Genomic DNA, 27,879 nt, shown 5'->3' on the forward strand with positions numbered 1-27,879 from the left:
CTGCCTGGGTCAGTAAGAATTCAATTCAATTCAATTCAATTCCATTTTATTTATATACTTCCACTGACAATTGGAACTGTCTCAAGGGCGCTTTACAGAGCCCAGAGCCTGAACTTCCTAGTGCAAGCACCAAGGCAACGGTGGCAAAACTCCCTTTTAACAGGATGAAACCTTGAGTAGAACCCAACTTATAACTGGGGGGGCCCATCTACTTGGGGCCAGCTGGGTAGAGAGAGAGGGAGAAGGGGATGAGAACAGAAAATCAGAGGCAAGCAGATTAATTCATACATACATCCAACGACATCAGGATAAAACACATTAGCATGCGTGCAACAAAGAAACACACAAGACGTGATACATACAAGATGTACATAGATGATACGTACAATATTGATAAAAATGGAGAGAGCCAGCATTATAGAGCTATGAAGCAGCGAATGTTGTCAGTGAGGGTATTCATTAATGTTATCGGTAAATATGCTGGCACCATGTGTGTATTATAGGCAGAGTAGAAATAGAAGTAGAAAACAGTTTGGTGGGGATGGGCAGCTGTAAGCAGAGGGTTTCTAGAAGGGGATCGGGTGGAAAGACTGCAGCAGCATCCCACAGTGGAGATAGCCCAGAGTAGGAGGGGAAGAAAAGAGACAAAGTGAGTGGACAGAGCTAGGTTGCCTTATAAGTGTATATGTAATTATAGGTTATGGTGATGAGGAACAAATGATATCACAGTCATCAGCATTTGCAGGTAAAGGTCCTTCTAAATGGGAGAGAACAGAGACAGGTTAGTTAACAGAATATCGGTCATACCCACACAAACACACACACACACACACACACACACACACACACACACACACACACACACAAATATTTCACATGCATATCTCAGTGTCTGAATGATGCACTGCCTAATTATCTAAACATCAATCTCATTATGACACAAGCTGTCCTGGGTTAGGGGTGGGAGGGTTGAGGGTGGGGGGTTAAGGTTGTGTGTGTCTGTTTGAGTGTGTGTGTGTGTGTGTGTGTGTGTGTGTGTGTGTGTGTGTGTGTGTGTGTGTGTGTGTGTGTGTGTGTGTGTGTGTAAGTGTGTGTAACTCCCTTGGGAAGATGGCCACTTCATCCTTATTAATGGTATAGCACAATATGATATACAGTGGGGAAAATAAGTATTTGAACCCCTGCCGATTTCGCAAGTTTGACCACTTGCAAAGAAATGTGTGATCTATAATTGTAATAGTAGGTGTATTTTAACAGTGAGAAACAGAATATCAACAAAAAAATCCAGAAAACTGCATTTTCTAACATTTATGACTTAATTTGCATTTGATGCAGAAAATAAGTATTTGAACCCCTAGCAAAACATGACTTAGTACTTGGTGGAATAACCCTTGTTGGCAAGCACAGACGTCAGACTTTTCTTGTAGTTGGTCACCAGGTTTACACACATCTCAGGAGGGATTTTGGTCCACTCCTCTTTGCAGATCCTCTCCAAATCCTTAAGGTTGCGTTTTCAATGGGAGGGAATGAGGTTCAAGCCCAATATTCCACGTTACATCGCCCCATCCATAGTCCCCTCGATGCATTGAAGTCGTCCTGTACCTTGGCAGAGAAACAGCCCCAAAGCATAATGTTTCCACCTCCATGCTTGACGGTGGGGATGGTGTCATATTCAGCATTCTTCCCCCTCCAAATGCGACAAGTTGATGCCAAAGAGCTTGATTTTGGTCTCATCTGACCACATCCTGTCTCCCAATCCTCCTTAGAATCATTTAAGTGTTCATTGGCAAACTTCAGACGGCCCTGTACATGTGCTTCCTTGAGAAGGGGGACCTTGCGAGTGCTGCAGTACTTCAAACCATTACGGCGTAGTGTGTTGCCAATGGTTTTCTTGGTGACTGTGGTCCCAGCTGCCTTGAGATCATTCACAAGCTCCCCCTGTGTAGTTCTGGGTTTATTCTGCACCTTTCGGATGATCACCGATACCGCACGAGGGGATATCTTGCATGGAGCCCCAGACCTAGAGCGATTGACAGTTGTTTGGTGTTGCTTCCATTAACGAATAATCGCACCAATAGTTGTCTGCTTCTCACCAAGCTGCTTGCCGATGGTTTTGTAACCCATTCCAGCCTTGTGCAGGTCTACAATCTTATCTCTGACGTCATTGGTCAACTCTTTGGTCTTGCCCATGGTGGTGAGGTTGAAGGTGTGAAGTATGATTCTTTGGACAGGTTTCTTTTATACACGTCACCAGTTGAGATCAGGTGTACCTTGTTAGGCCTAATGAGGACTAATCTGTGTGCTTCTTGAGGACATAACTGGTCATTGGGAGCCAGAATTCTTGCTGTTTGCTTGGGGGTTCAAATACTTATTTTCTGCATCAAATACAAATAAAGTTATAAATGTTATAATTAAGATGCAGTTTTCTGGATTTGTTTGTTGATATTCTATTTCTCACTGTTAAAATACACCTACCATTACAATTATAGATCACACATTTCTTTGCAAGTGGCCAAACTTGCGAAATCGGCAGGGGTTCAAATACTTATTTTCCCCACTGTATATAGATAAAAAGGCAAAAGGAGAGGTTTACCGGCATGGTGGATGGGAAGTATATTGCAAATGTTACCAGATTTTGATGCATAATTTCTAACTTTCGAATGCACTGAAGAGGAATGTTTTTAGTCTAGACTTAAATATGGAAATGGTGTCCACTTCTCAGATGGAGATAGCAAGATTATTCCACAGGAGGGGGACTTGATAGCAAAATAAGGCACAACAGCAAAGGATTCAAATGGTGGCTCAGTTTATTCCAGTGTAAGACTCATGTAAATGAATGAGAAACTGACAACACACTGATGTGATTTCTCAAGAGGAATAGTTGTACACATGCAGACATTTTGTAATCATATGACACCCACAGCAGTACTTGTGCAAATGATTCACCTGGATACACAGACACACACTCCATTTCTGCAGCAACTCACTACATGACAAAACAACTGGACAGCTGTCCAGCATAAGGACATCCAGTGACATATTGCACACAGGGGATTTTTAACGATTTAAGAAAAAACAGTTCCTGTTCCACATTGAAAAAAGAATGCCAGTTCACATTCCTCGGTCCATGAATCCCTTCGTGTCTCCCAATATGTAATGTTGAAGGAGTTCTGCCACTTATCTGAAAAATAAAGATCCATCAATGTAACATTTTATTTAATAGAATGACTGCAATGCCAAATGAAACATTACATGGTAAAGTTTTGATCCACATAAACCATAAGTAATAACTATCAGACAATCAGATCAAACAATTATACAAACTGTCTTTAACCCTTTTACAGTTTTATTGTGGAGTCTGTACAAATGTTTGACCTGTTACTAACTACTTACACAATACACCATTTTGAATTATTGCAGCACATTTAATTGTGGAATGCCATTTACAGAGTAATTCCTCATTTGGTGACAATTTAGTGACACCTCTCTGTCAATAACACTGCAGCACATCAACTTACAACAACAAATCAAAAAGAGTACGTCCGAATCCATCCGAATCCGTTCCCCCGCCCATCCGTAACGAGGACGGTGACCGACGCAGAAGTATAATTCGACCTTTAGTCCTGCTGTTCTCTAAGAGGTCCTCTCAGAGGTCAGCATTTTATATAATCTACAGGTTTTATATTCCATAAAAAGCAAATATTGATACTTATCAATCAAACTTATCACAGTGTCATAGTATAGTGTCATGTTTGCTTCACTGAGTTTTCTTTCTAGCAGATTTGTTAAAAAAAAAATAGTGAGAAACAACAAAACATCAGACAGTTCCCATGAAATTATCCGGCTTTGCATTTCTCCTTGTGGTGTCTTGTGGCGTTTTTGGCTTCCTCAACCACTACTTGCTGTAAAACAGTTTTGTACTTTAATGAGATAGGAAGAGTACAGTTCACTTTTTCCTGATGCCTTAGAAGAATATTGCATGTCTCACTCTTCCACAAACAGTACCTTTTCTATTGTGTGTTAAACAGCTTCTTCCTGCCCTCCATGCCTGACATGGCCTCCACATTCTTACGCCAGTCAGTCACCTCCTCCTTCTGTGGAAAGGAAACAGAATTATACCAAGGTTACTTAACACTGACATGCTCAGACACAATGAGTATGGAAATATATACAGAATTATCATTAGGCAATAGCATACTAATTGCAGTGAATGATGTGGAAAGCCTCACCTTTTCCTCCTCTTTCTTGACTGTCTTCAGATTGGCCTTGAAGTCTACCGATTCCTTGACCTTGCCTCCCAGAAGAGCACCCATCATGGCTTCGGCAGAGATCTTCACTCTCTTGAGCGCTGGTCTCTTCATTTTGCCCTTCAGCTCAAAGATTTTTATACCAAGGTCCCCAACCTGTGGCCAGATAGTCACTCTTGTCACTCAACATGGGATAGCTACAAAAGCTCTATGTGTAGACACTGCAGAGTATATACTTTCCAATCTGAAAAAATGGAGTAGGAATTCTGAAATCCAGACAGTGCAACTTGTGGTTCTAACAATAAAAACAAAAAAATTAGAAAGCTAATCTGGTACCTCTTTTTCATTTTTGGAAACTTTGGATGCAAAGTCGTATCGTTCTTCATCCACCCCGTCAATCTTCTGGTGTAGCTCTTTACAGAGGTTCTAGAAGATGCAAATTCGTAAAATAAGTGCACTTTGGATCCAACCACACATGGCATGGCAAACATGTTGACAGACTTGTCCATACAATCCTCCACACTAACACATACTGTATACACAGAAAGGCAGATAGATATGGCTGCCATATGGGCGGCCATCTTGTTTAATGCGATGGTGTGTTCTATTTCTGCTGCAACTTGCTGTGCATGCCATGCCAGGTCAGATTGGACATAGCTGACATGGTCAGAACATACCTGTAGGTCCTGCACAGACAGACCTGACAGTTTGAGCGCTGGGACTCTCTCATTCAGAGTAGTCTCTCGCTCAGTCTTCTTGTCCTCCTTCTCAGCAGAAACAAGAGAGCTGCCTTTCTTCAGAATTTGAATCTGGAGTTGCACAGGATGACAATCATTAACTTTCACAGGGTTACAGTAAAATCTCACTTTTAGAAGGACAGATTGGAAGTATCTCTAGACATCTTGATATATATAGCTACATACACATTTTATTTTTAACATTACCCATTTGTTTTTGTCTTTAATTAAGAAATTAGCGTACACTTTTTCATAATGAACTAAAACTAATTTTAAGCTTTATAAGTCACAACAGGATTATCACAGGTCTAATATCAAGTTATTTATTCCATCTATTTCATTCATTCAAAAATTGCTAGATTGAAGATGGGCCCTCAAAGACGTGTTAATGGTAAGCAGTTGTATGATGGTGAAGTTCAAATGAAGAGTAAGAAAGAACCCGCGCTTAGAGTACCTTTAGAAACAGTCTGCGGGAGGCAGAAATCTTGGGCTTGGGTTTCGGCTGACAGATAAAGTAGGGATATGGGGATCATTGAATACAACCATGCCATTCATATTCATTCATCTAATGACAGTGACATCAAATATATCATCAAACACAAACATGATTCATGTGCATATACTTTATTTATATACATTTCGCTTACTTGTCTGAAGGTATGACATGTGAAAAAAGGAAGTACAAATAAATTATATCAGTGAAATGCATCAGTATGACAGGAAATGCAATATGATTAATGCTGCGATGGACAGAAGCATGAGTCACACTTAAAATACTCACGCCTCAGACATGTTGGCTTATCTCAGATGCTCTGAAAACATAAGAGAACGCTACTGGTAGAATATGCCACACCAATAAAGCTGTCCATGAAGGTTATGAAATAAATTAGCCTCATAAATACTCAGGGCACTAACTACTCAAATGAGTCATGTCTTACATGTAGAGTATGCAATGGCCAACACTAGTTTTCAAAATAAATTAAATGTGTAATAGTGCAGCTGACTATGCTATATTCACAGTTAAATTATTCAATCCATTTGCCAAAGAGCTATGATTTATTTGCCTACTTTGAAACAATCGTTATCATCCAAATACCTCCTGTCTACTTTAAGTACAGACGCGGTGCCAGTTCAATAAAACTTACCAGTTTCTCCCAGAGATGAATCACAGAGTGAACACTGGCAGCTCGTGGGAGTGGGCAGCAACCCCGCAGTGAAGAGTTATGGCCTCTGAGACCTTTTCTGAGTGGCTCACTAAAATAGATCCCTGGATTCGGACGCTCAGTATGTGCAGGACCAACAAAACACAGGTGCATGCATCCTCCGTGGCCGGCTGCCAAGTCTTCTGCCCCATTGTCTCACCCTTATAAGGGAGGAGGGGGTGTGGAAGAAGGCACCTTGCCTCTTTATTTTAAGACAGTGTGGATTGTGTGCCCGGTCACTCATGGAAGATTTCAGTCCATGTCCTCTGAGTGTGATTGCATTGTGAAATAGACATGTGACAACTTACTGTTATTATTAAACTGAAATTAACGAATCAGAATCAGAATCAAAGAATGGAGATATGTTGACTGCGTTAAATGACTGAAGAAGGTTTTCAATTGGCTAATCATTGATTTCTGCTCTTATTAGGAAATATTTTGTTGAAAACATGTTAAAGACTGGGCCTAAGCTCCAGTAACATGTGACTAATTAAATGAAACACTAATTTATAACAACATAACAACATTATGAGGCATTAATTCAGAACCCCATTTTGGCACCTTCATATGGAGATGTCCACACAATTCAGTCCACACAATTCAGAAAAGTAAATGCACATTTGCAATTAAACAATACACCAGTCTGAATTATTGCAGCACATTTAATTGTGGAATGCCATTTACAGAGTAATTACTCATTTGGTGACAGTTACAATTTAGTGACACCTCTCTGTCAATAACACAGCAGCACATCATCTTAGTCCTGCTGTTCTCTAAGAGGTCCTCTCAGAGGTCAGCATTTTCTATAATCTACAGGTTTTATATTCCATAAAATGCAATTGTCTTGTTAAATATGTTTCAGTCCAGCCAAAGGAAACATTTGTCTCTGCACATTAAAGGCATACAAAATATTGAAAGCACAATCAAACTTCTCAGTGTCATAGTATAGAGTCATGTTTACTTCACTGTGTTTTCGTTCTAGCAGATTTGTACAAAAAAATTGTGAGAAACAACAAAACATCAGACAGTTCCCATGAAATTATCCGGCTTTGCATTTCTCCTTTTGGCGTCTTGTGGCATTTTTGGCTTCCTCTACCACTACTTGCTCTAAAACAGTTTTGTACTTTAACGAAATGGGAAGAGTACCATGGGAAGAGTAACTTTTTCCTGATGCCTTACAAGAATATTGCGAGTCTCACTCTTCCACAAACAGTACCTTTTTTTTATTGTGCGTTAAACAGCTTCTTCCTGCCCTCCATGCCTGACATGGCCTCCACATTCTTACGCCAGTCAGTCACCTCCTCTTTCTGTGGGAAGGAAATCAGATTCAATGAGAGATTTACCTGTCAGTGTCTTTCAAAAACAATTACTTCTATGTTTAGTTAGGATACATTCAATTATTGCTTTGCATAAACTATTACGTAAGACCAGGCCTAGAGACTATTGCATGAGTATTGCTGCATGTTCCCTTTCCAGTCTTAACATTCATGCTGTGTAAGCATGCATTCTGTATATGTATATGTATGTACATGTATATATAAGGTATAGATTTGTTTATGTCAGTGATTCTCTTGCCTTCTCCTCCTCCTTCTTGACTGTCTTCAGGTTGGCCTTGAAGTCTGCCTTCATGAGTTTGGACTCCATGGACCCCAAATCTGTGGTTTTCTTCACCCTCTTCAGCTTGGTCCGGTTCTTGGTACCCTTCATCTCATTTATTTTGCCCGTCAGGGTCTCGATCTGTCCAAGATCACATTATTCATCACACACCTTCCCTTTTTGAAGAGAATATATTATCCTATATTTACCATGCTATACATTTTATGAAATAGTATGAATGCAGAATCAGCATTTGGTATTGTACGTTGTCTTGTATGGTGCACAGTGAGGGACTGAAAACCATGCAGGACATCAGTGCCTCTGTTGGGGAGTTCAGGCCAATTAGGCTACTCAGCCTGGGAGTACATACAAAGATAATTTAATGAAAAAAGAGAACTGTTTGACATCCCATTTTATAAACAATTGTACTGTGACTGTAAGAATATCCCCTACATAACTTTTTTTTGCAAATATTCAAAAATATTGTATACATTGAGTAGAGAAGAAACTGAAATGTGAGTACCTCCTTTTCATTTTTGGCCACCTTAACTTCTAAGTCATACCGTGCATCATCTACAACATCAGACTTGCGATGGAGATCTTTGCAAAGTTCCTGCAAAGAGCATGCACACATTACAAAGCACTCTTTAAAAGATCACAAGTTCAAAACTATACACATGGATAGCTAACAGGCTAATGATCATCGTGTTTACCAACCCTGTGCGATGTTTGTGAAATTGCTTCACTTTCATCCTTGTGCTGTGAGTGAGCCCGATTGCATTTTTTACTGAATAAATATACTGATCCTATACTCCGGACTCCGGAGATAACTTAAAATTTTCACCTAACAGTGTTTACCAGTGGTGACATAGTGGTTTCAGCGGGTCACAAATCGTGCATGTAGTACCTGAAGCTCCTGTACAGACATGCCAGAGAGCTTGAGTGGGGGCACTCTCTCATTAAGAGTGCTGTCTCTCTCTTTGATCTTGTCATCTATCTCAGCCAGGAGCATACAGCCGCCCTTCTTCAGCAGTTTGGTCTGGCATGAAAAAAAGATGTGGCAGTGTCTTTACTTCATGCCTTTCAATGTGCATTTCTGCTCAATTCTGCTCACTACTCATCATCACTCATGATTCGTGCAAATGTGTTTGTGTGTGTGTGTGTGTGTGTGTGTGTGTGTGTGTGTGTGTGTGTGTGTGTGTGTGTAAAACATTCACAAAAACTCACTTTCAGCAGCAATCTGCGAGTTGCTGAATACTTTGACTTTTTCTAAAAGGCACAGAAATGCTACAATTAGGTTCATATTCCCATGGATACACACAATACTGGGTAAGTTATTTTTTAAATAAAGAAAGGACTATTTAATTGTTCATTACTATATATAAATAACAAGATTGCATTGAATTGAGCAGGGTACTCACCGGTCTGTAAATGACGTAAATATAACACAAATAAAAAACAAAACAAAACAAACAAATAAAAAAAACAAATGGAATGATATTTAACAACAATACATTTTTAACATTCCAAAAATATATGAAAAATTCATTTTTACAGTCCCTTACCCTTCAGACATGTTTCCTCTTTTTGATATGCCCTGTGAAAGAAAGAAAGAAGACAGATTTTGTATTTTTTTTAAATGAATGAATGAATGGATGGTTGAATGAATGGATGAATGAACCAGGCATATTATCAGTTTGATATAACCCATTAATGCACAACAAAACTTGTCAAGGTCTAAAGTTTAATACATTTTCCCTGAAAGCGTCAGACCCTGAGTAGCATATCAATAACTCAATGTTGACAGTCCAATGGTATTTTTAAAGAAGAACAACTTCAGAATCTGCATGTGTGCTACAGTTCATCCTCTGCAAAAAAACATGTGACCTATTAACTGCTCTGTAGACACTAAATCAGACAATGGTACAAGTAGGGCCGGTGTGTGTTCTTCCCCAACTATATCGGAACACATTGCTGTGATGTTTCCCTATGGCCTAGATACAGCAGCAGCTGTTGCCTTGACCGGGCGGAATAAATCCCAACGTCAGAAAGACCCTGGCCAACAAGACAGGAAGCTAAGAGGCTGAGGCAGGTTGACACAATCTCCTTCCACGTGTCTATACCTCGAGAGCATCCCAAAATATGTAAATGTTTAAAAAAATGTTTTAAAAAAAATGTAGATAGCCCTTCTTTAGTATCTATTGCCATGGTTACATTTGTGTCTGTTAATGTGTCACAGAATAACTTGACGGGACAGCATGCTATGGACTGTTTGATGGAGCAGAGGAATACCTCATCATATTTTTATAAAAATTCTAAGTACAATAATACTCATCTGACAACTAAACCAGCTAATTAATCCTTTAGACAATTAATTACACCAGTTATGTAACTCATTTACCCACCCAGGACTGCACTGAGAAACACTATGAGGCAGAAGATTAAGAAAGAATTAAGAATAAGGCTCTTTCCAGTTGAAAGCCCCCTGAAACATATTAACATTTGTTGCATGCAACTGCCACATAAAAAGCGTGCTAATAAGAATGTCATGTTATTCACACTTTGAAAATGTCTGTATTCTCTACCATCAAGGCCTACTAGAGGTGAGAATTGGCTGGAGCAAAAATGCAACACGTTAAGCCAGCTTTCTCTCATGACTTTCTCAAGAGTGCCTTTACATACATACAATTCAGAGATGCAATTACCATTAGTTCCTCCATAAACACAGACATCTTAAACTCTCCTATCACAGGACATAAACACCTAATACAGTTACATCTGCACAATCATCTTTGACTACCGCTACCTGTCAGCTCATAAAAGCCATGCACAGCACATTGCGCGCTTGAATGGTTGAGAGGCTGTAAATTGACTGGAAATTTGTCATTTTTGTTTGTCTGACGCTTTAAGCCCGATTCTCTTGAATAGGAGAAATGGCACTAGCCTTACCTTTAACTTGAAGACAAGAGAGTGGAGAGAGGGAGAGTGGGTGTTCTGGTGGCGCAGAACAAGTATTTTATGATTTTTGATGATAGATTTATGATTTCAAACTTTCATGTGAATGGCTCGCTAAAATAGATCCCCTGCTACGCCTCTTTCTCAGTCTTGCGTGTGCCGCACACACACACTCACACACACACACACACACACACACACACACACACACACACACACAGTCTTGCATGTGCCGCATAGCATCAAAACACCTTTTGACTTGTCCTCTATCTCTCACAGCCTGTTTTCACAATGAACACACTTGTATACAGGCACACACACACACAAACACACACACAACACACACACACACACACACACACACACATGCTCACTCATACCAGTCATCCTCCAGTGAATAAACCATTGCATATTGGAACACAGTGCTAAGTGGTGAGCCAATGGACATGTGCTTATGACCTTAAAGAAGCTATGTGGGTTTTAACCGCAGCCCTAACCCTCCCAGGACATTAAAGTCAATCAAGCCCTGTTGTTAAAAGGTAACAATGCCATAGATTAATCGACTTCTCATGTCACAGAAGAGTGTCAATATCTATGGCTGACACCAAAAGTTGTTAATTTATTTTTATATATCATTTAAATTAATCAACAGAAGTGTACTAATATCACAGTGCTCAGACAGGCAAAGAGGTAATACTACTACTTTCATGCACTTGCTGATCATTGTCAACAGCATTTATTCTGCTGATTTAGCAGTTGATGTAATTAAATGTATCTCTATCGCCTTCAGTCAGTTGCCTTTGTGAATGCACTGCAAGTCAAACTTCAACTGCTTTAAAAACTGAAATATTTTCACTGGAATAAGAATCCAAGGCACTAAAGTGAGTAGTTACACAGAAGGTCGATGGCTTGTTGTTAACCTGAGTCTTTGATGTATGGCCAAGTGATACCAGATGATTTGTTAAGCCCTCTCACCTGCCTTTGCTGATTACTGGTATGTAAGAGGATATGTGTCTATAAAGACTTCATCCTCTCCCTGTCTAGTCCACATAGGTTTGGTCATACAGTGTTTTTTTTATTTCATTTTCACTTTTGTGTTGTTAGCACACTTTGTGTTGTTAGCACATTGTCCGACTAACATTAGATTTATCACAGGATAAATTATTATTCAGAGTACGACATTATTAGAGTTCCTCATATAGAGGAAAGAGACCTTTTCAGCCTTACGTTTAGTGGATGAATTACACAACTCAAGATATAGATAGCTTGTTTTCAGTGGAATTAGATAATAATCAGGGAGGAAGTGCCTCTGTGCTTCACAGCCGTTGTGTCTATAAAATGTGGTATGACACAGCTCATCCGTCAAAAGGGTGAAATTCTTTAGAACGGTTAAAAGTCTGTGAATAAACTATGACTGCTGTCCTGTTTACTTTTTTGATATCAGCACAACTTTCCATATCACTCCGAATACTACAGAAGCCTGTAACCTGCTCGCAAGAGGTAAGCTGAGCAGTTACTTTTGAACCTCAAACATGTATGCTCTTTTCTCAAATAACTGTCTTCTAAAGTTATTCACTAATCTACTGCCGACAGGGGCTAAGATGTGCAGTTCACATAGGTAAGTGAATTATTACATAAACCTTATCAACACAGGCTTACGGACAATACATAGGCTGCAATCCCGATGCAATTGCTCTCCCTCTCTCTCTCTCTCTCTCTCTCTCTCTCTCTTCTCTCTCTCGTTGCTTTAGACAATTGCACCAACGAGGGCTGGGTGACAGCAAGCAGACAGAAAGCCCCAAATGGCCCTCTATTCTCAGGCGACAAGAAACTTAACTGGTCCTTGGAAAGGGATGACCGTGGCAACCTTGTTCCTATTTTGCTTCTGCACTGGAGAGCCCCAGCTGATGGTAGGATGCACATATGTACATGTGATTTTAATGCAGAGAATTGATTTCATTGAAACTTGAACAAATACTGGAAGGTTTTTCTAAGCACTGTTAACTGAGGTTGTCACACGTGTAATTACTGTAGTGTTCAGTCAGAAATATATCATACTTTCTCATGTCATGTATCACGATTTTGAAATCTCTCCCCTCAGATTCTATAAAAAAAATGAAAGGGAGTGAAGTACTTGTGGTGGAACAGGGCACCAATCAGAGCGTTTGCATTCGCTACATCTTTAACAACACCCTAAGTTCATCTGTGACCCCCAATGACAAACCCGTAAGAAAATGTGAATCCTTAAATTGATTATTGTGCCATACATTTTTGGTCTGCCTGTTAAGTTTTTGACTGATTCATTAATATCTGTTGTCTATATCGATTTTAAGATCAGTGCTTTTCTGTCAGTATTGGACAAATGTATCAGATGAAGTGTACATATTTATGTTTTTATCCAGTGGTCATTCTCCTCAGACAGCGTGGTGGTGGATCCAGAATATCAATACTCAGTCTCTTTTTCCCACTTGCCCAAACCCAAGAAAGGCTGCAGTAGCTGCACAATCACAAAAAACATTGCAATTCCTGGTAAGAAAATTTGTACGTAATTTCTTGTTTATTTATCATTGGAAAATCTGTGTGCCCCCCCCTTTTCCCCTTCTGTGAGGCGCATTGTGCTACCTCGTGGCATGAAACTTTCAAACTTTACAAATAAAGTTTGATTCGATTTGATTTAATACATAGAATTTGACCTCTCTTGACACACATTCATCTATTTTTCTCGCAAAGTCAATCCACGAGTCTTACATTAATCCGCAGTTGTCTTCTGTATTGTTTGTTATTCATATCTCAGCACATTGACTTGACTTTGACCCCAACCCAGTTGACCCCAACTCAAGGAAAGTTCCGTATTTGCTTGTATTAAGATGAGCTTTTTTATCTATATATTTCTAGACTGCACGACCCCCCAAATGAAGGAATGTGAACCTTGTGTTAGACATGGTGAGTGAACCCTTCAGTCAAGCAATATGGCATCATATGGGGTTCAGTATTTAAACTCTTCAGTCAAGCAATATGGCATCATATGGGGTTCAGTATTTAAACTCTTCAGTCAAGCAATATGGCATCGTTTTGGTTCGGACCTTTCATCCATCACTGAAAGATAAAACATGAACATACTCAATGAGTATGTTTTGTAGTTATGTTATGTTTTGAAATGAGCAATCGGTCAGTCATCACCACTATGCCATAAAGCTGTCACTGTTAAACTGTGGATGTACCTCATTCACTTTCTATTACAGGAAGCCTTTGGCAGCCTAACATCACATGGTCTGAATCGCAGAATGATTTGAAGAAATTGGTCATTTTGATAAGCTTTGACATATGGACATATTCTGAGAAATATAAGCTTGGAATCAACGGCACAAATATATTTGATTCTCAGATCATGAAGAAGGTGCCCTCTGTTCTCAAACACATACTGTATATTGCTTGTTCATGATTCCTGAAGATTGCTCTTTTAGCCAAGGCTTCTTCAAGTGAAAACTTTACTGACAGAAAACATTCCTGTTGTTGTGCTTGAAACACAGACCAGTCAGAAGAGACTGAATACAACTTTCACATTGGACCTGCTGTTGGTGACTCAGACAAATGAATCATGTCAGTTGTCCATTGTGGTGGGTATCATTTTGAGTTTTGGGGGGTATTTATGCTGAGCCTATTTGAGGCTTATGCTGTGGGTCTATTATTCTTGTCTAGGCACAAGTAATAGTTAGAAAGGCCTTACGCATATTTGACTCAGAGGCTTTGATTTGACTTTTGCACCAGGTCACACCATTTGCTAAGCGATGCATAAGAGACTGCATGGATCACTGGGGAAAAATAAACCTCTGCAACTGTAAGTAAAATAAGCATAAATGACTTCAATAAAAAGACTAAATCAAAACTTGGGTTTACAAATAAAGGAACCATGATCATGTCAGTGCTGGCCACAATGAACATCACAAGAAAACAGGAGATCTTGTCATCAGGATAGTTATTGTCTGATGGTTCACTGCAATTTGCAGCACTGCAAAATGGTCAATATATAACACAACACACAGTATAATGGTACAAGCTATGTTGTAAAACATTACACATCATTGGATGTATTATTCTGTTTTAGACACCATACCACTCAGGAAGAGACTCGCTTGGTTTGTTCCTGGACAAGCTTTGGTGATGCTGGCTGGAGGTTATCTTGGCATTTTGCTGTATAGGTATTTTCATGGAGGTTGGTATTAGCAGGTCATTTCAAGCAGTGAGAATAACCATCAGACAGTAATACAAAGTTCACAATGAAGTTCCTACAGCTTCATAAATGAATATATATATACTGTATAATATATAGATAGATATAGATATATAGTTGTTGGAATCTTGTTAGTATACAATAGGACTAGTAATCTGAAGCAAACTAGCCAATAAAGATCCTTAGTAGGACATTCTTCAATACATTTATTGTTGAATAACAGATGAACTTCTGGTCAGAAAACATTTAGGCTGGTGGGCTATAATAACATCTAATGATTTACACTCTTTCACTGCAGGTGTCTCCCCAAGTATTTCTATAAGCCCCAAGACGGCTCAATTAGACCCCATCCCGATGCAGACACAGAGAGTCTTCATCCTGTACTCCCTTGACCATCCACTCTACAAAGAGATAATTCTGAAGCTGTGTGCTTTCCTGAGAGCCAAGTGTGGAGCCGAGGTGACCCTTGACCTGCTGGAGTCAGCCTGCCTGAGCACCATCGGCAAGATGCAGTGGCTGGAGATGCAGAGAGAGAGAGTCCACAGTTCCACCGACAAGATCCTCATCCTGTGTTCGCGGGGCGTCGCCGCCAAGTGGAGGGCCATGTGCGGCGGCCGCCCCAGCGTGACCCTGCGGGAGGACCAGGGCTCCCCCATGGGCGACATGTTCACCCCCGCCCTGGCGCTCATCATCCCCGACTTTGTGCACTCTGCCTCCCTGCAGAAGTACATAGTGGCGTACTTCGAGGAGGTGAGCTACCAGGCCGACGTCCCCTCGCTCTTCCACGTCACGGTGAAGTACAAGCTGATGAAGCACTTCGAGGAGCTCCTTTTCAGGATCATGGGCCAGGAGCAGCACGAGCCTGGCAGAGTGAAGCGCATCTATGGCATCGCGGAGGATGATTACTTCCACTGTTCCACCGGAAAGGCACTGCGAGATGCTATTGAGGCTTTTCAGGCATACCAGCTGGCCAACCCGGACTGGTTCAGCCAAGAGCTTGTTGGCTTTACAGAGGAGAACAACACTGGTTCAAACTGTGAGTCTCTTGTCGAGACTGCGTACAACCATATTCAGGGCATCCAGGACAGCGAAGGAGCCTCTGTCCTCACTAATGCTGTGTCCTGTGCGAGCTTCCATAAAGAAAACGCATAGGCTATGTGTGCTCGTCCGCTAATGCATAGGCTATGTGAACCCGTTCGCTAAGGAACTTTAGTTGCCTCTCCTGAGATCACCCAGGCACTGGTGTATTTGTAGAGCAATGATTGTTCAGGACAAAATACTCTCTCCACATGCACTTTGTTCCAAAAAGAAAAGTTAAGACTCTTACTTATGTGCAGGACATTTCAAGCCTGATTGCGAAGAGCACCCAAAGCAAGAACTGAATTTCACACCTCTACATACTATCTACTTATCCTCTCAGATGATTTTATCATCAGGGTGTTTGTGTTTAGAGCAGTGATGCTCAACCTTTTTGCTTCCAAGGCCCCTCTGTGTCCTAGGAAATGTTCCAGCCCCCCCACAGGAGACATGAGAACCTTGAGTGAATATTTCAAAAGCTCTCTGTATTAACGTTTGTGCAATTCAATTGATACATTCATCGAGTGATTGATTCATCAAGTCATCAAGCTCATTGTTTTAAATAATGTCCTATCATCAAGGCCCCCCTTGTTCAGAGGAGGAGTGACATAATTGTGAATTAGATCAGCATGCAAGGCCAACTGCTACATTTTATTGCAGTAAGTTATGGAGTGGACTGGACCAAAGGTACATTTCCAGGTCTTGTAATAGTAATGCATTTTACCTTGAGGCTGTTTATCATTTCCTTTGTCAGTAATAACCATCTGTAAAGCTATTTTATAATTCGTAAAGAATTATATTCATTGATGTTTGTAAACTTCAAGCATTATATTTAACAAGTTGGGATTGAGGTTTTTGCTTTTAAGCTGTTGTCCTTTAAAATCAAGTTACACATAAAGTATAGCAAAACAAGAATAAAGGTATTTGCTCATGTTCAGCAATTGAAACTTCTTTCAGCTGGTATGAAACAATCTATATAAGTCCAAACTCGAAACAAACGTCGAAAAGACCAACAAACTCGGGTCAAAGTTCACTTTTTCGGCACGTTCGGCAGCAGAGGGTAAGCAATGAAAAAAAGCTGTGAACATTCGAATATATTTCAATCTGTTCACTCTAGTAACGATGTTAGAGCGTGTAAACTGTGATATATAGAGTAGCTGAAGTAAACTTTCATATAGATGGAATTACAGCGAAATTTTAATTCACGAATGGACACTCAGAAGAACTACTCTCCGTGACAAAATCCTTAGACTATCCTAGGCATTATGCATTAGTGTTGCAATGCGTTTGTACTTTTCCATTCTGATAACATTTCAAGGTTGTTCCTACTGCGGCGAGTTGTGGATAAGCGTGGTGCTTTGTTGTGTCGTTCAGCAAAAAAAAATTCTAACGAGGCAGTTGAGAGAATATGTTGTTTAGTTCAGCATAGGCTACGATTGTACAGCCTTTACAAAGTTTTTTTTTATTCATGTATCTTTGGTTCCTATGTAATGAATGCCAAGCCCACATTAGGCAAATTGGTATTCGATGGAGATCATACAAGTGTCTGAGTAATGAATGTTTCTGGTTGTTAACTAGGGCGTACTAATTTTTTGGGGGGTAACGGTTAGTAGGAATTAACTAGTCGCTGCATCCCTTACCGCGGCCGTGTGACATTTAAAATGATTATGTTTTAGTTTAATGTTTTAATACTGTACTATAGCTGTCCAAGTTGCGGGGAAAAGAGAATGCTGGGGAGATTGTCTAAACACCTGCGGCGTCGTATCTCAACATCTCCCTGCATTTATGGCCTTCAAGGTGAGCGAAGATGAAATACCTCTCAGATAACTTCTCACAAAATGTACTTTTAATGATATTGGATATCTTTGCTGAATCCTCACAGATGGTCTGTTCAGTGTCCACCCACATGTATCCCAGGCAGTGGCGGAGGGCAGACCAGTGGTGGCTTTGGAAAGCACAATCATCACACATGGCATGCCTTATCCCCACAACCTGAGGTGAGTCAAACAGAGAGCTTAGAAAAAAAACACATGTTCATGTTCTTGTAGCAGCTCAACCAGCAAGGTGCTGACAAGGCCAAGGTGATGGTATTGGTTCACAGTGAAAAGACACACTGTTAAAATATAAGCAAAATCTCCAATAAAAATTAACTTTCTCTCTTAGAAATGTTGAAAAGTCAACAGACTCACTGAAAGTACTTTGAAGTAATGCTTTTCGACAAAGTTCATCTACATTATGAGGAAAAGAGTGTGTCTGTTAATGTCCCAGAACGGCTCAAGAGGTGGAGGCCATAGTGAGATTCCAGGGTGCCATCCCTGCCACTGTGGGGGTGCTTGAGGGGAAGGTGCATGTGGGCCTGTCTGGAGAGGAGCTGGACTTCCTGGCCCGCAGCAAGACCTCCCTCAAAGTGTCCCGCAGAGATTTGCCTTACGTCATCAGCAAGGTGGGTTTTCAAAGAAGGGGACATGGAGGTTTACAGATACCACAAATATGATCGAAACCTGCAACTGAGCAGTTTGTCATATAAATCCATAGGGTCTCTCTGGAGGAACAACGGTGTCTGGCACTATGATTGCAGCCCACAATGCAGGGATTCCTGTCTTTGTGACTGGAGGGATTGGAGGGGTACATAGAGATGGAGAAAACAGTAAGTGATCCTACGCTGGAACAGTACTTAATTCCTACTCTGTATGCATTGTTTTTGCACCTAAGGGTTTCTATGTAGGGTTGGTGCAAAACATGATGTCTGCAATGGCCAGTTGGTAGTTTTAGCTCTTGCAACTTATTGTTTTTATGTCTATTTTGAACACTCAATGTCATTGCTTTTCTCTAAATATGATGCGAGAAACTGATCATACCTTTCATTTCATACAGCTTTAGATATCAGTGCAGATCTCACAGAACTTGGTCGTACACCGATTGCTGTAGTTTCTGCTGGTGTGAAGTCTATCTTGGACATCGGACGCACCTTGGAATTTTTGGTATGTGGCCAGGGAGGATAACGAACATGAGCATAGGTATCCTTAAGAACACAAGCCCAGGTATCCTTAAGAACACAAGCCCAGGTATCCTTAGGAACACAAGCCCAGGTATCCTTAGGAACACAAGCCCAGGTATCCTTAGGAACACAAGCACAGGTATCCTTAGGAACACAAGCACAGGTATCCTTAGGAACACAAGCACAGGTATCCTTAGGAACACAAGCACAGGTATGCTTAAGAGCATAAGCACAGGTATCCTTAGGAACACAAGCACAGGTATCCTTAGGAACACAAGCACAGGTATCCTTAAGAACACAAGCACATGTATCCTTAGGAACACAAGCACAGGTATCTATAGGAACACAAGCACAGGTATCTATAGGAACACAAGCACAGGTATCCTTAGGAACACAAGCACAGGTATCCTTAGGAACACAAGCACAGGTATCCTTAGGAACACAAGCACAGGTATCCTTAGGAACACAAGCACAGGTATCCTTAGGAACACAAGCACAGGTATCCTTAGGAACACAAGCACAGGTATGCTTAAGAGCATAAGCATAGTGTGTTTTGCCATCACAGATACCACAGCGTTAGTAAACACTGGAAAAAGTGTAAAAATCCACAATTTTTTCATATTTTCACCTTAGTGAACAAGGACAATTTATTTATTGCTGTTTATCACTGTTCACTGTTTATTTTCGTATCGCCATTACTGTTCTCATGTCTTTGATAGGAAACACAAGGTGTATGTGTGGCCACATATGGAGATTCAAACAATTTCCCAGCATTTTTCAGCCCTCAAAGCGGGTACACCTCTCCATACCATGTCTCCAACCCTGAAGAGGCTGCTGAGCTCATAGGCAAGTCTGTGCACATACCTACCACTTTCCTGTGTATTCACTACTATGCACTGATTAAATGAAAGTAGTATGCTATCCATATTTTGAGGAAACAGTAAAATCACTCAGGATCAGTTGTAAACTAGATGAGAAGGCTGAACTACATGTGAAGAGGCTACATATTCTCTTACTCTCTCCCTGCACTTCCACTCCCAGCGAGCGCTCTCGCCCTGGGTTTGCAGAGTGGGGTACTGTTGGCTGTGCCGATCCCAGAGGGGCACGCTGCTGCTGGGAAAGAGATAGAGGATGCCATCCAGACAGCTTTAGCAGAGGCCAGGTAAGTGGAATGTCAAAGTCAAGTCTAATTTATTTATGAAGCACATTTAAAAACAACTTGCGCTGACCAAAGTGCTGTACAATTAAATCACAATAAAATATCAGAACAAATAGAAAACAGAAACAAAACAATTCGATCACAAAAAAAAATCTATTTAAAAAAAAAAAAAACAGAAGCAGAACACTCCAAATGCTAAAGAATAAAAGTAGATTTTGAGCCTGGACTTGAAGGAGTCAATAGAGGGGGCTGATCTTCTAGAGAGGGGGATGCTGTTCCACAGTCTAGGGGTTGCAACAGCAAAAGCGCGGTCACCCCTGGTTTTAAGCTTAGATTAGGGGACTGCCAGGAGCCCTAAATTAGACAACCTGAGGGGCCTGGTGGTGGAATAAGGGGTTAAGAGGTCTGTGATATAAGAAGGGGCCTGCCCATTAAGGGCTTTACAAACAAACAGGAGCACCTTAAAATGGTGTGAGCTCTGTCAGTATCCCCAGTGTAGAAGAATACATCTGTTCATTAAAAAGTGTCAGAAGTACTAAAGGCTTGTGATCATTGCAATGACCATTGCCTTCACTGTTAGTGCATTTTGTTTTTAGTCATCCGCATCTCCAGTCAATTGCAGTTGTGTCTAAGCTTTGACTTTACTGAAATGAAGAAAAGTTCACAAACTCTTCATTTCCGTCGCTTTTGATCATTCTGCAGACATCTTATCATGATGCTCAGAAACTTATCAGAAACGAATGCTTTTGGCTTAAGCCACAGCTCACACTTCTCTTCTCTTCCTCTGTGTTCCCAGCTCAAGAGGCATCACAGGACGAGATGTGACACCTTTTATCTTACAGACGGTGAATGAACTGACTAAAGGAAAATCCCTTCAAGCTAGTATCCAAAATTAACATCACACTTGAGTTCAGAACCATTTGTTCTATGTGTTCATCTACATATGTGTGGTATGGGTTACAATATATAATCTCAGATTATGTGTGGCAGGATCATTGCAGTATACATACTCTTGCAGGATGTTTCCTTACATTTCTGAACAAAGACATAGCTCTGATTCATAATAATGCCAAGGTGGGCAGCCAGATTGCATGTGCCTTGTCAGAGTGCATGCAGAGGAAGAGTGGCCTCCAGATCGGGAAAGGCAAGAAAGAAAAGAGTCATGGCAAAAATGCTGTGAGTGATTCTACAAATATAGAAATATATCTATATTTTTTATATACACAGTATATATATATTATATATTATATATATATTATACCTAATATATATTATACCTAATGACCGTTCTCTTTTTATTGCCTCACATTAAAACTCTCTTTAACATGCAGCAAGTCCACACTAGTGTAAAATCTGTCACTGTCTTTTCTCACAGATTGTTGTCGGTGGAGTCAATGTGGACTTCATTGCAAAAGGGAAAACCAAAAAGTTACTGGTATGGCTAAAGAAACTGCAATTAAGGGTTTATTTCAGTTGAGTGTGTAATTCAATGGTTTATTCCATTAAATAAAAGTAATGTGGAAAAATATATATATTTATTTATTTACTTGAAAGTTGACACGGTGTTTGCAAATGTAAAACCTGTGTGAAATGTTCCCTGTTTATGTACTTCTTTATTTTGCAGTTTGGTCAGACAAATCCAGGAAGTGTCTGTCAGTCATTTGGAGGAGTTGGCAGAAATATTGCTGGTTAGTGTCATCTATGTAGTTCTGACAGCTGTTGAAAAAGTAAAAGGCTTTGTGTGAACATTTTGCATTTTGATTGAACATCTCACAGACTGTTTGAGTCGACTGGGCCAGGAATCCCTCTTCATCTCCGCTATAGGAGCAGACTTTCACGGCAATGCCGTTTTGAACTACTGTAAGCATATGGTGGGTATATGTGGGAACAGCAGTGTGTGTGTTTGTTATTTTATGTCATGTTGGGGGGGGAAATCCCTTTGAGTCATTGACGAGTGTGATTGTCTCATTTTTTCCATCCCAACACCTCAGAACACAAGTGGAGTTGCACAAATGAAGGAGCAAAGGACGGCAACCTACTGTGCCGTCATCACTGAGAGTGGAGACCTTAGCTTGGGCCTGGGGGATATGGACATCCATCAGCAAATCAAAGAGCAGTATGTGAGTAAGGCTGCACAGGACAGAATATGTCCAAATATGAGTGGGCTACAAACCCACAGTCAGAGGTGAACAGAGGACACCGTGTATTATCAGAAATATGTATGCCGTTATCAGTTTTTACAAGTTTAGAAAAAAGGTGAATATTGAGAATTATTATGAGTTTATTTATTTGCTGTTCTCCCAGGTGTCCCAATATGAAGAGCAGCTCTCAGCTGCCTCTCTCGTGTGTGTTGATGGGAACATTCCTGTGTCCACCATCAACTACATTTGCTCAATAGGCAAAAAACACTCAGTGCCAGGTAAGGTGACTTAAACACCAAACACAGCCGTCACAAGTCCCTGGCGATAAGCACAGCGCTAGTTTCAGATGAACGCCTCCTGCTTGCGTGTGTGTTTTGCAGTGTGGTACGAGTCGACGGATGCTGATAAGGCCTGTAAGCCTTTCCTGTCTGAGAGCTGGAAAGCGCTGACCTACACCTCCCCCAACCTTGCTGAGCTGTGCACCATGAACCGCACGCTGGGCCTGCCGACACCCCCAGGTGCGTATCTCTTCCTCTTGCTGCCATGGATCGTTTGCAGATGCTGATGTAGCAGATAAGGACTGTTGAGGTTTCCACAATAATTATACAAGGCAGCCTTTATGAACGCACAAGAGAAACATGAATTATGACACAAAGACATGCATTTAAAGTGTATTGGTCTGTTTGAACAAAAGTGTGTTTTTTTTTTTTTTGTCATTTTAAGTTTTTTTATTTGTTTCAAAAATGCAATTCCATATATACATAGAATGTACACATATATGTTACAAAACATCTCACATTTTGAAAGGGGAAACACACAAACAAGCAATCAAACCAAAAAAAACACAAAAACAAACATAAACATAAAACGGAACCTAAAAGGCAGCCCATATCAACCCTCGCAGCACCCCATACCCATTACATTTTACATACAAATATGCATTAAGTGTAATACATATACAACCCTTTTCCATTATATTAATTAAAGTCCTGCATCCCTTCTAAGAGTTTGTAATAATACTGGAGACAAAATATAGCCATGCTTGGCTGCTTTTGCTTGAATTATTCTGCACCCTTCCTATCATAAGTTCAAAAGAGTTCTGTCATGAGCTTGAGCCACTCTGTAACCTCTGGTCTGTGTGGGCTCTTCCACTTACGTAGAATAATTCTGGCTGCTACCATAAAACCTGTCATCACTCCAGTTTCTGCTTTAGCCAGGACTGATGGCATTTGAGACCTATCCCCTAATAGGTATAACCGTGGAGATTCTGGTAGGGGTTGTCCGAGCCAGCTTTCAAAACAAAAGTGTGTTGGGGAAACAATTTATTTGCTCAGACAGTGTTTCACCGCATAGGTAACTGTGTTGATTTGTAGTGTACTTCAGTGTACGTCAGTATGTGTTTCTCATGCATTTCTATTAGTGCTGTCAAACGATTAAAATATTTAATCGCAAATTTGTATCTATTCTAAATGTCCCTTCGTTTATTTATTTTTTCCATCATTTTATTTTTATTTTAATGCCCTTATCAACATGGAAAAGTGGATTGGCTTGCTTTAAGCAAACGTTTTATTTAATTGAAAACCAACATTGCCAAACAGGGCGGTACAAAATAAAATTATAAAGTGCACATTTTAGGTAAACAAGGACTCCGCCTATAGTGCAGTTAAACCATGGCTTAATATTTTCTCTTTTTCAAGTTTGCTGGGAACATAGCAGTCAGGCCTCCTATTTCAGAAACAATGAACCGTAACAGTTAGGTTACCAATAAAAGGTAAGCCTACTACTTCTTTGATTTCAGCCAGCTGCCTGTTGACATTTTCAGACAACAGTGAAGCTCGCTTCTTTTGCACAACACAACTTTTAAAAGTAAACTTTCAATTCAGAAGCTCCATTTCGCCGTATCGCGCTCACCATTCACTCAAACCGTAACGTTAGCCTACTACACAGTTTGCGAGGCCAAAAAGAACGTTAATCTAAAAAAAAAATATTTAAAAAAAATCGCGTTAATCTCGCGATAAAAAAAATGAACGGCGTTAAAATGGGTTTGCGTTGACGCCGTTAATAACGCGTTAAACTGACAGCACTAATTTCTATAAAAGGTTTCCTGTTATCTGTTATCCACTGGGTGTGCTTACAGAGGCTGTGTATGTTGTGCAACAATACAAACTGTAGTATGTAGGTTCATTTAGTAACAGTAGCATATAGTAACCACAGTATTATATTGAATTGCAGCCAAGTCCAATTCATCTGGAAATTAAGTAGAATCTCTGGCTATAAGGCAATAAGTTGACAGTTTGCCTCCCCTCAGAGTTGCCAGACTCCCTGGAGGAAGTGTTGAGCTGTGCTGCGTCGCTCTCGCGCCCCCTGCTGGAGCACCTGCAGTGTGTGGTGGTGACACTGGGCCCAATGGGAGTGCTGCTGTGTGGGGAGCATGAAGCCGGCTCTGTCAACCTACAGCCCAGGAAACACAGGCGGGTAAGGAGGACTCGAATAGCCAACTAAATCTCAAGCTGACAATATGTATACACTACAGGTATGTCCAATAGAATATACTGTCCAATAGAATATACTGTAGGACATGATTTTGGTGGTGTAGTGGTTAGTGTCCTCCTAAGGCTACAGATATGTGTCCAATAGAATATACTGTAGGACATGATGTTGGTGGTACAGTGGTTAGTATCCTCATAAGGCTACAGATATGTGTCCTCCTCCTAAGCAGTCGATCCGGGTTTGTTTCCCGAGCACTGCAGGATGCCTATGTAGGTCACTTCGGATAAAAGTGTCTCTTTTAAATACTAGACTTTTACTTGGGTACTCCAGTCTTACTGATTTAAGATGAAAGTTTTGTAATAAGATAACTGTTTGCTTCCTGTTTGTCATTCAGAAGGGACGTTTGTGTGCCTTCCACTACCCTGCTCTGACTATCTCCTCAGAGGAAACTGTGAACGTGTCTGGAGCTGGTGACAGGTACAGTGAAGGCTGCTCCAACACACTGGAGCTCAAGATATCTATAGAGGAACCGTAGCTGTAATAAAAAAATATGGAATCTATTGAATACTGTTTTTTGGAACTTCTCAGTAGTTCTGAGTTTTGCAAATCTTTTTTTTAGAGAATGTAGCTGAAGTGGCTTTTCAGTGCCTGTAGGGGGAGCAGTTGCCTTTTGTAGCTTTAAATGTGAATCGTTTCAGCTGTGCGAAAACGTCATGCATTTTTTTTTTTTTTTTTTTCTCATCTCACTCATCTGTCTTCTCCACCAGCCTTGCGGGAGGGATAATGGTGGGCATCCTGCGGGGGTGGGACACTCACACCTGCGTGCGCATGGGGATCCTGGCAGCACGGCTCTCCCTGACCTCGCCCCATCCCATCGCCCCGACACTGACCCTTGACTCAGTCCACCCGCTGAGGGCCCACACCCAGCCATGGCCGCAGCCCACATGCCTGTGGATGGAGGCCTGAGGGAGTGGAGAGACAAACAGCTTGTGCCGCACCACCTCTGCCTAAGAAGCATGAAAATAAAATTCCTTCATTTCAGCAAGGCTGAGGTTTACATTTTTACATTTTAAAGGAGTGTTTGCATGTGTCAATTATGGACTGTCATACACTTAAAAAAAATAAACAAATATAGTTGGTATTAAAGGTTTTATTTGAGATTGTTAATTAAGATCTTGGAGGTTTACTGCTTTTCAATCTTACCTCAGGCCTGAAGTTGTTTCACTGAAGTCGAGCCCTGTTCTTCACCAACTATATGCATAATATGCTACCTTAATAGTACAGTAAGAATGATAATGCTTTCAAAACCAATGTGTGCTAATGTAAACATAATTTATAGATAAGAATGGATGATTCATGATTAACAAAATATGTCTTTGATGAAGAATAAATAAGGGGGACCAAACACTTTGTGTGACCAAGTATTGAAAAAAATGTATGCCAGCCTGTGGCCAACGGGAAATGGTGCTTTTCATTCTCACCTGATTTACAACATTCCAGTGTTTTATAACGTGTTACAGGTGTTTCTCTGGTACAAGTGTGATGTGAACTACTAGAGGTTCTGTCTTTAAGTCTTAAGTTTTCCAGTTTTCATTTTGTGTAACAGATGGCTTATGCTGATCAAAGGGTTTTCTAAATTACAATTTGTTTTTTGAGTTTCCTGAACACACCATTGTAAAAAGAAATGGAACACATTCTAATCAATAAATTGAAAAACGGAAAATTCTTTCTTTGAACTCTTATTTTTACGACAGATAATGTGCACGTACATATTGTTTCTGTTTAAATATTGATGTCAAAAGATTTGACCCTAAAATGATTTCCACAAATTACGACTTTAAACACTCATTCACATGAGTTTTATGCCAGGCTACAGGTCATTCTTTGTCCAGGCTTTTAACACCTTCCCATCCGTCTGCTTCCTCCACTGCAGTCTAATGTCCGGAGGCAATCCCTTCTCAATCAGTTTGGCCTTGATCTGAAAATAAAACATAATCATTTCACCCTAATTTCACTTTTATAAGGAATTGATATGATATGCCTTCTTTCCCTTTTCCCCTGTTAAAAGCTATGAAATAATCCCAGTTTTGATAAAAACATGAAACAAAGGTTTTTGAAGTTACAGGTCTGAAAGATGTGGCGGGAGGAGACTAACCTGCTCCAGGATGACCACTGAGAGGTTATTCAAAGGCAGATCTTCATTCAAGGTTAACTTCACCTTAGCAATCATCTTTTTTTCCTCTGCGAAACAAAAAAGAACATCACAGGCAAATGAAGGAACAATGGAGTCATCACAGGCTAGTGGTGGGAGTCAGAACATTTACACACCAACACGCCACCCCCTGCAACATCCCTGCCCTGCCACACACATCTCACTCACCTCAGCTACAAGCTCACCTGATTAATGTCAGTGTAATTGTGATATACAAAAGTGCCATTGATGGATGTCCTCTGATGTTTAAGATGAATGCGTGGCATTTCAGGACTTCCTTGGCGTTGATGAAATACATACAAGTAAAACACATAGAAACTGAACGCAAGGAGATTTCCTCCACTTTGACCTACCTCCCACACAGACGAAAGGCAGATTCAGTTCACAGCTCAGATCATCCCAGAGGCCTCCATTATTCATGTCTATTGCCATGCAGTCCTCTCCATCGCCGTAGTTGTCCGGTTTCTTAGACATCCAATTTCGGAAAAAAGACATGCTTTCGTCTGACCATGACCAGGTATCCCGAAACAAGCCAATCCAGTAAAATTGCCCAGCTCCTGTTAGAGACAGTATTTCTTCCTCCACAGCTGAGTTTGGAACAGGAGCTAAGTCAGTGTACATCTCCCTGCAGTAACGCTGAGCGTCGGGCCACGAGTGGTTGACAAGAACAACAATGTTTCTATCATCTTTTTCTGTAATTCAAGAAATTGATCAAACTGTGGTTTAATTCCTCTCCCATTGAATTTGGATAGCCAGAGCTAGCATATCTATCAATACATGTTTAGTGTGTCATGCCAACTTGGTGGAAGATCAGACTTATGCTAAACTTACAGT

The 27,879-nt window shown here is 40.6% G+C and overlaps 3 protein-coding genes, 1 long non-coding RNA gene and 1 pseudogene across 4 annotated transcripts; 3 read left to right on the forward strand and 2 right to left on the reverse strand.

The window, feature by feature from the left end:
- Window positions 1-3,872: 3,872 nt before the first annotated feature.
- Window positions 3,873-5,776, reverse strand: LOC105888484 (annotated as a pseudogene).
- A 1,054-nt stretch (window positions 5,777-6,830) lies between these two features.
- LOC105888483 (troponin I, slow skeletal muscle-like) lies at window positions 6,831-10,589 on the reverse strand. Its single transcript, XM_012814213.3, has 7 exons — window positions 9,348-10,589; window positions 9,204-9,207; window positions 9,010-9,051; window positions 8,690-8,821; window positions 8,306-8,395; window positions 7,762-7,923; window positions 6,831-7,493 (listed from the first exon to the last, which is right to left on the reverse strand). Exons 1-7 carry the CDS (start codon window positions 9,491-9,493, stop codon window positions 7,410-7,412), a joined length of 660 nt encoding a protein of 219 aa, XP_012669667.2. The 5' UTR covers window positions 9,494-10,589; the 3' UTR covers window positions 6,831-7,409.
- A 1,487-nt stretch (window positions 10,590-12,076) lies between these two features.
- On the forward strand, window positions 12,077-12,641 carry LOC122132815. Its single transcript, XR_006152329.1, has 3 exons — window positions 12,077-12,237; window positions 12,331-12,355; window positions 12,489-12,641. It is a non-coding gene; the product is annotated as an uncharacterized LOC122132815 (long non-coding RNA).
- Window positions 12,642-14,541: 1,900 nt separating this feature from the next.
- Window positions 14,542-16,120, forward strand: LOC116219651 (interleukin-17 receptor A). The gene is made up of 3 exons (XM_031563338.2): window positions 14,542-14,575; window positions 14,843-14,950; window positions 15,267-16,120. Exons 1-3 carry the CDS (start codon window positions 14,542-14,544, stop codon window positions 16,118-16,120), a joined length of 996 nt encoding a protein of 331 aa, XP_031419198.2.
- A 919-nt stretch (window positions 16,121-17,039) lies between these two features.
- Window positions 17,040-26,556, forward strand: zgc:136858 (uncharacterized protein LOC678543 homolog). Its single transcript, XM_012842456.3, has 19 exons — window positions 17,040-17,105; window positions 17,748-17,842; window positions 17,928-18,042; window positions 18,314-18,488; window positions 18,581-18,692; window positions 18,920-19,026; window positions 19,763-19,889; window positions 20,085-20,205; window positions 20,999-21,084; window positions 21,248-21,378; window positions 21,578-21,637; window positions 21,827-21,890; window positions 21,979-22,073; window positions 22,194-22,322; window positions 22,507-22,621; window positions 22,724-22,861; window positions 24,652-24,818; window positions 25,228-25,310; window positions 25,601-26,556. The coding sequence occupies exons 2-19, from the start codon at window positions 17,773-17,775 to the stop codon at window positions 25,797-25,799; spliced, it is 2,094 nt and encodes a 697-aa protein (XP_012697910.2). The 5' UTR covers window positions 17,040-17,105; window positions 17,748-17,772; the 3' UTR covers window positions 25,800-26,556.
- The last annotated feature ends 1,323 nt before the right edge of the window (window positions 26,557-27,879 follow it).

Source organism: Clupea harengus, chromosome 3 (genome assembly GCF_900700415.2).
Source record: "Clupea harengus chromosome 3, Ch_v2.0.2, whole genome shotgun sequence".
Classification (NCBI taxonomy): Eukaryota; Metazoa; Chordata; class Actinopteri; order Clupeiformes; family Clupeidae; genus Clupea; species Clupea harengus.

Excerpts from the sequence above, each read along its gene's own strand:
- LOC105888483 (XM_012814213.3), bottom strand. The coding sequence starts at position 9,493 with ATGGGTTATATCAAACTGATAATATGCCTGGTTCATTCATCCATTCAT. Across the intron at positions 8,822-9,009 it reads CTCGCAGATTGCTGCTGAAA|ACCAAACTGCTGAAGAAGGG; the intron begins GTGAGTTTTTGT and ends TTTTCATGCCAG. Across the intron at positions 7,924-8,305 it reads TGGCCAAAAATGAAAAGGAG|ATCGAGACCCTGACGGGCAA; the intron begins GTACTCACATTT and ends GATCTTGGACAG.
- LOC116219651 (XM_031563338.2), top strand. The coding sequence starts at position 14,542 with ATGGATCACTGGGGAAAAATAAACCTCTGCAACT. Across the intron at positions 14,576-14,842 it reads AAAAATAAACCTCTGCAACT|ACACCATACCACTCAGGAAG; the intron begins GTAAGTAAAATA and ends ATTCTGTTTTAG. Across the intron at positions 14,951-15,266 it reads GTATAGGTATTTTCATGGAG|GTGTCTCCCCAAGTATTTCT; the intron begins GTTGGTATTAGC and ends CTTTCACTGCAG.
- zgc:136858 (XM_012842456.3), top strand. The coding sequence starts at position 17,773 with ATGCTGGGGAGATTGTCTAAACACCTGCGGCGTCGTATCTCAACATCT. Across the intron at positions 21,638-21,826 it reads GGAAAACCAAAAAGTTACTG|TTTGGTCAGACAAATCCAGG; the intron begins GTATGGCTAAAG and ends TTTATTTTGCAG. Across the intron at positions 22,323-22,506 it reads AGCAAATCAAAGAGCAGTAT|GTGTCCCAATATGAAGAGCA; the intron begins GTGAGTAAGGCT and ends CTGTTCTCCCAG.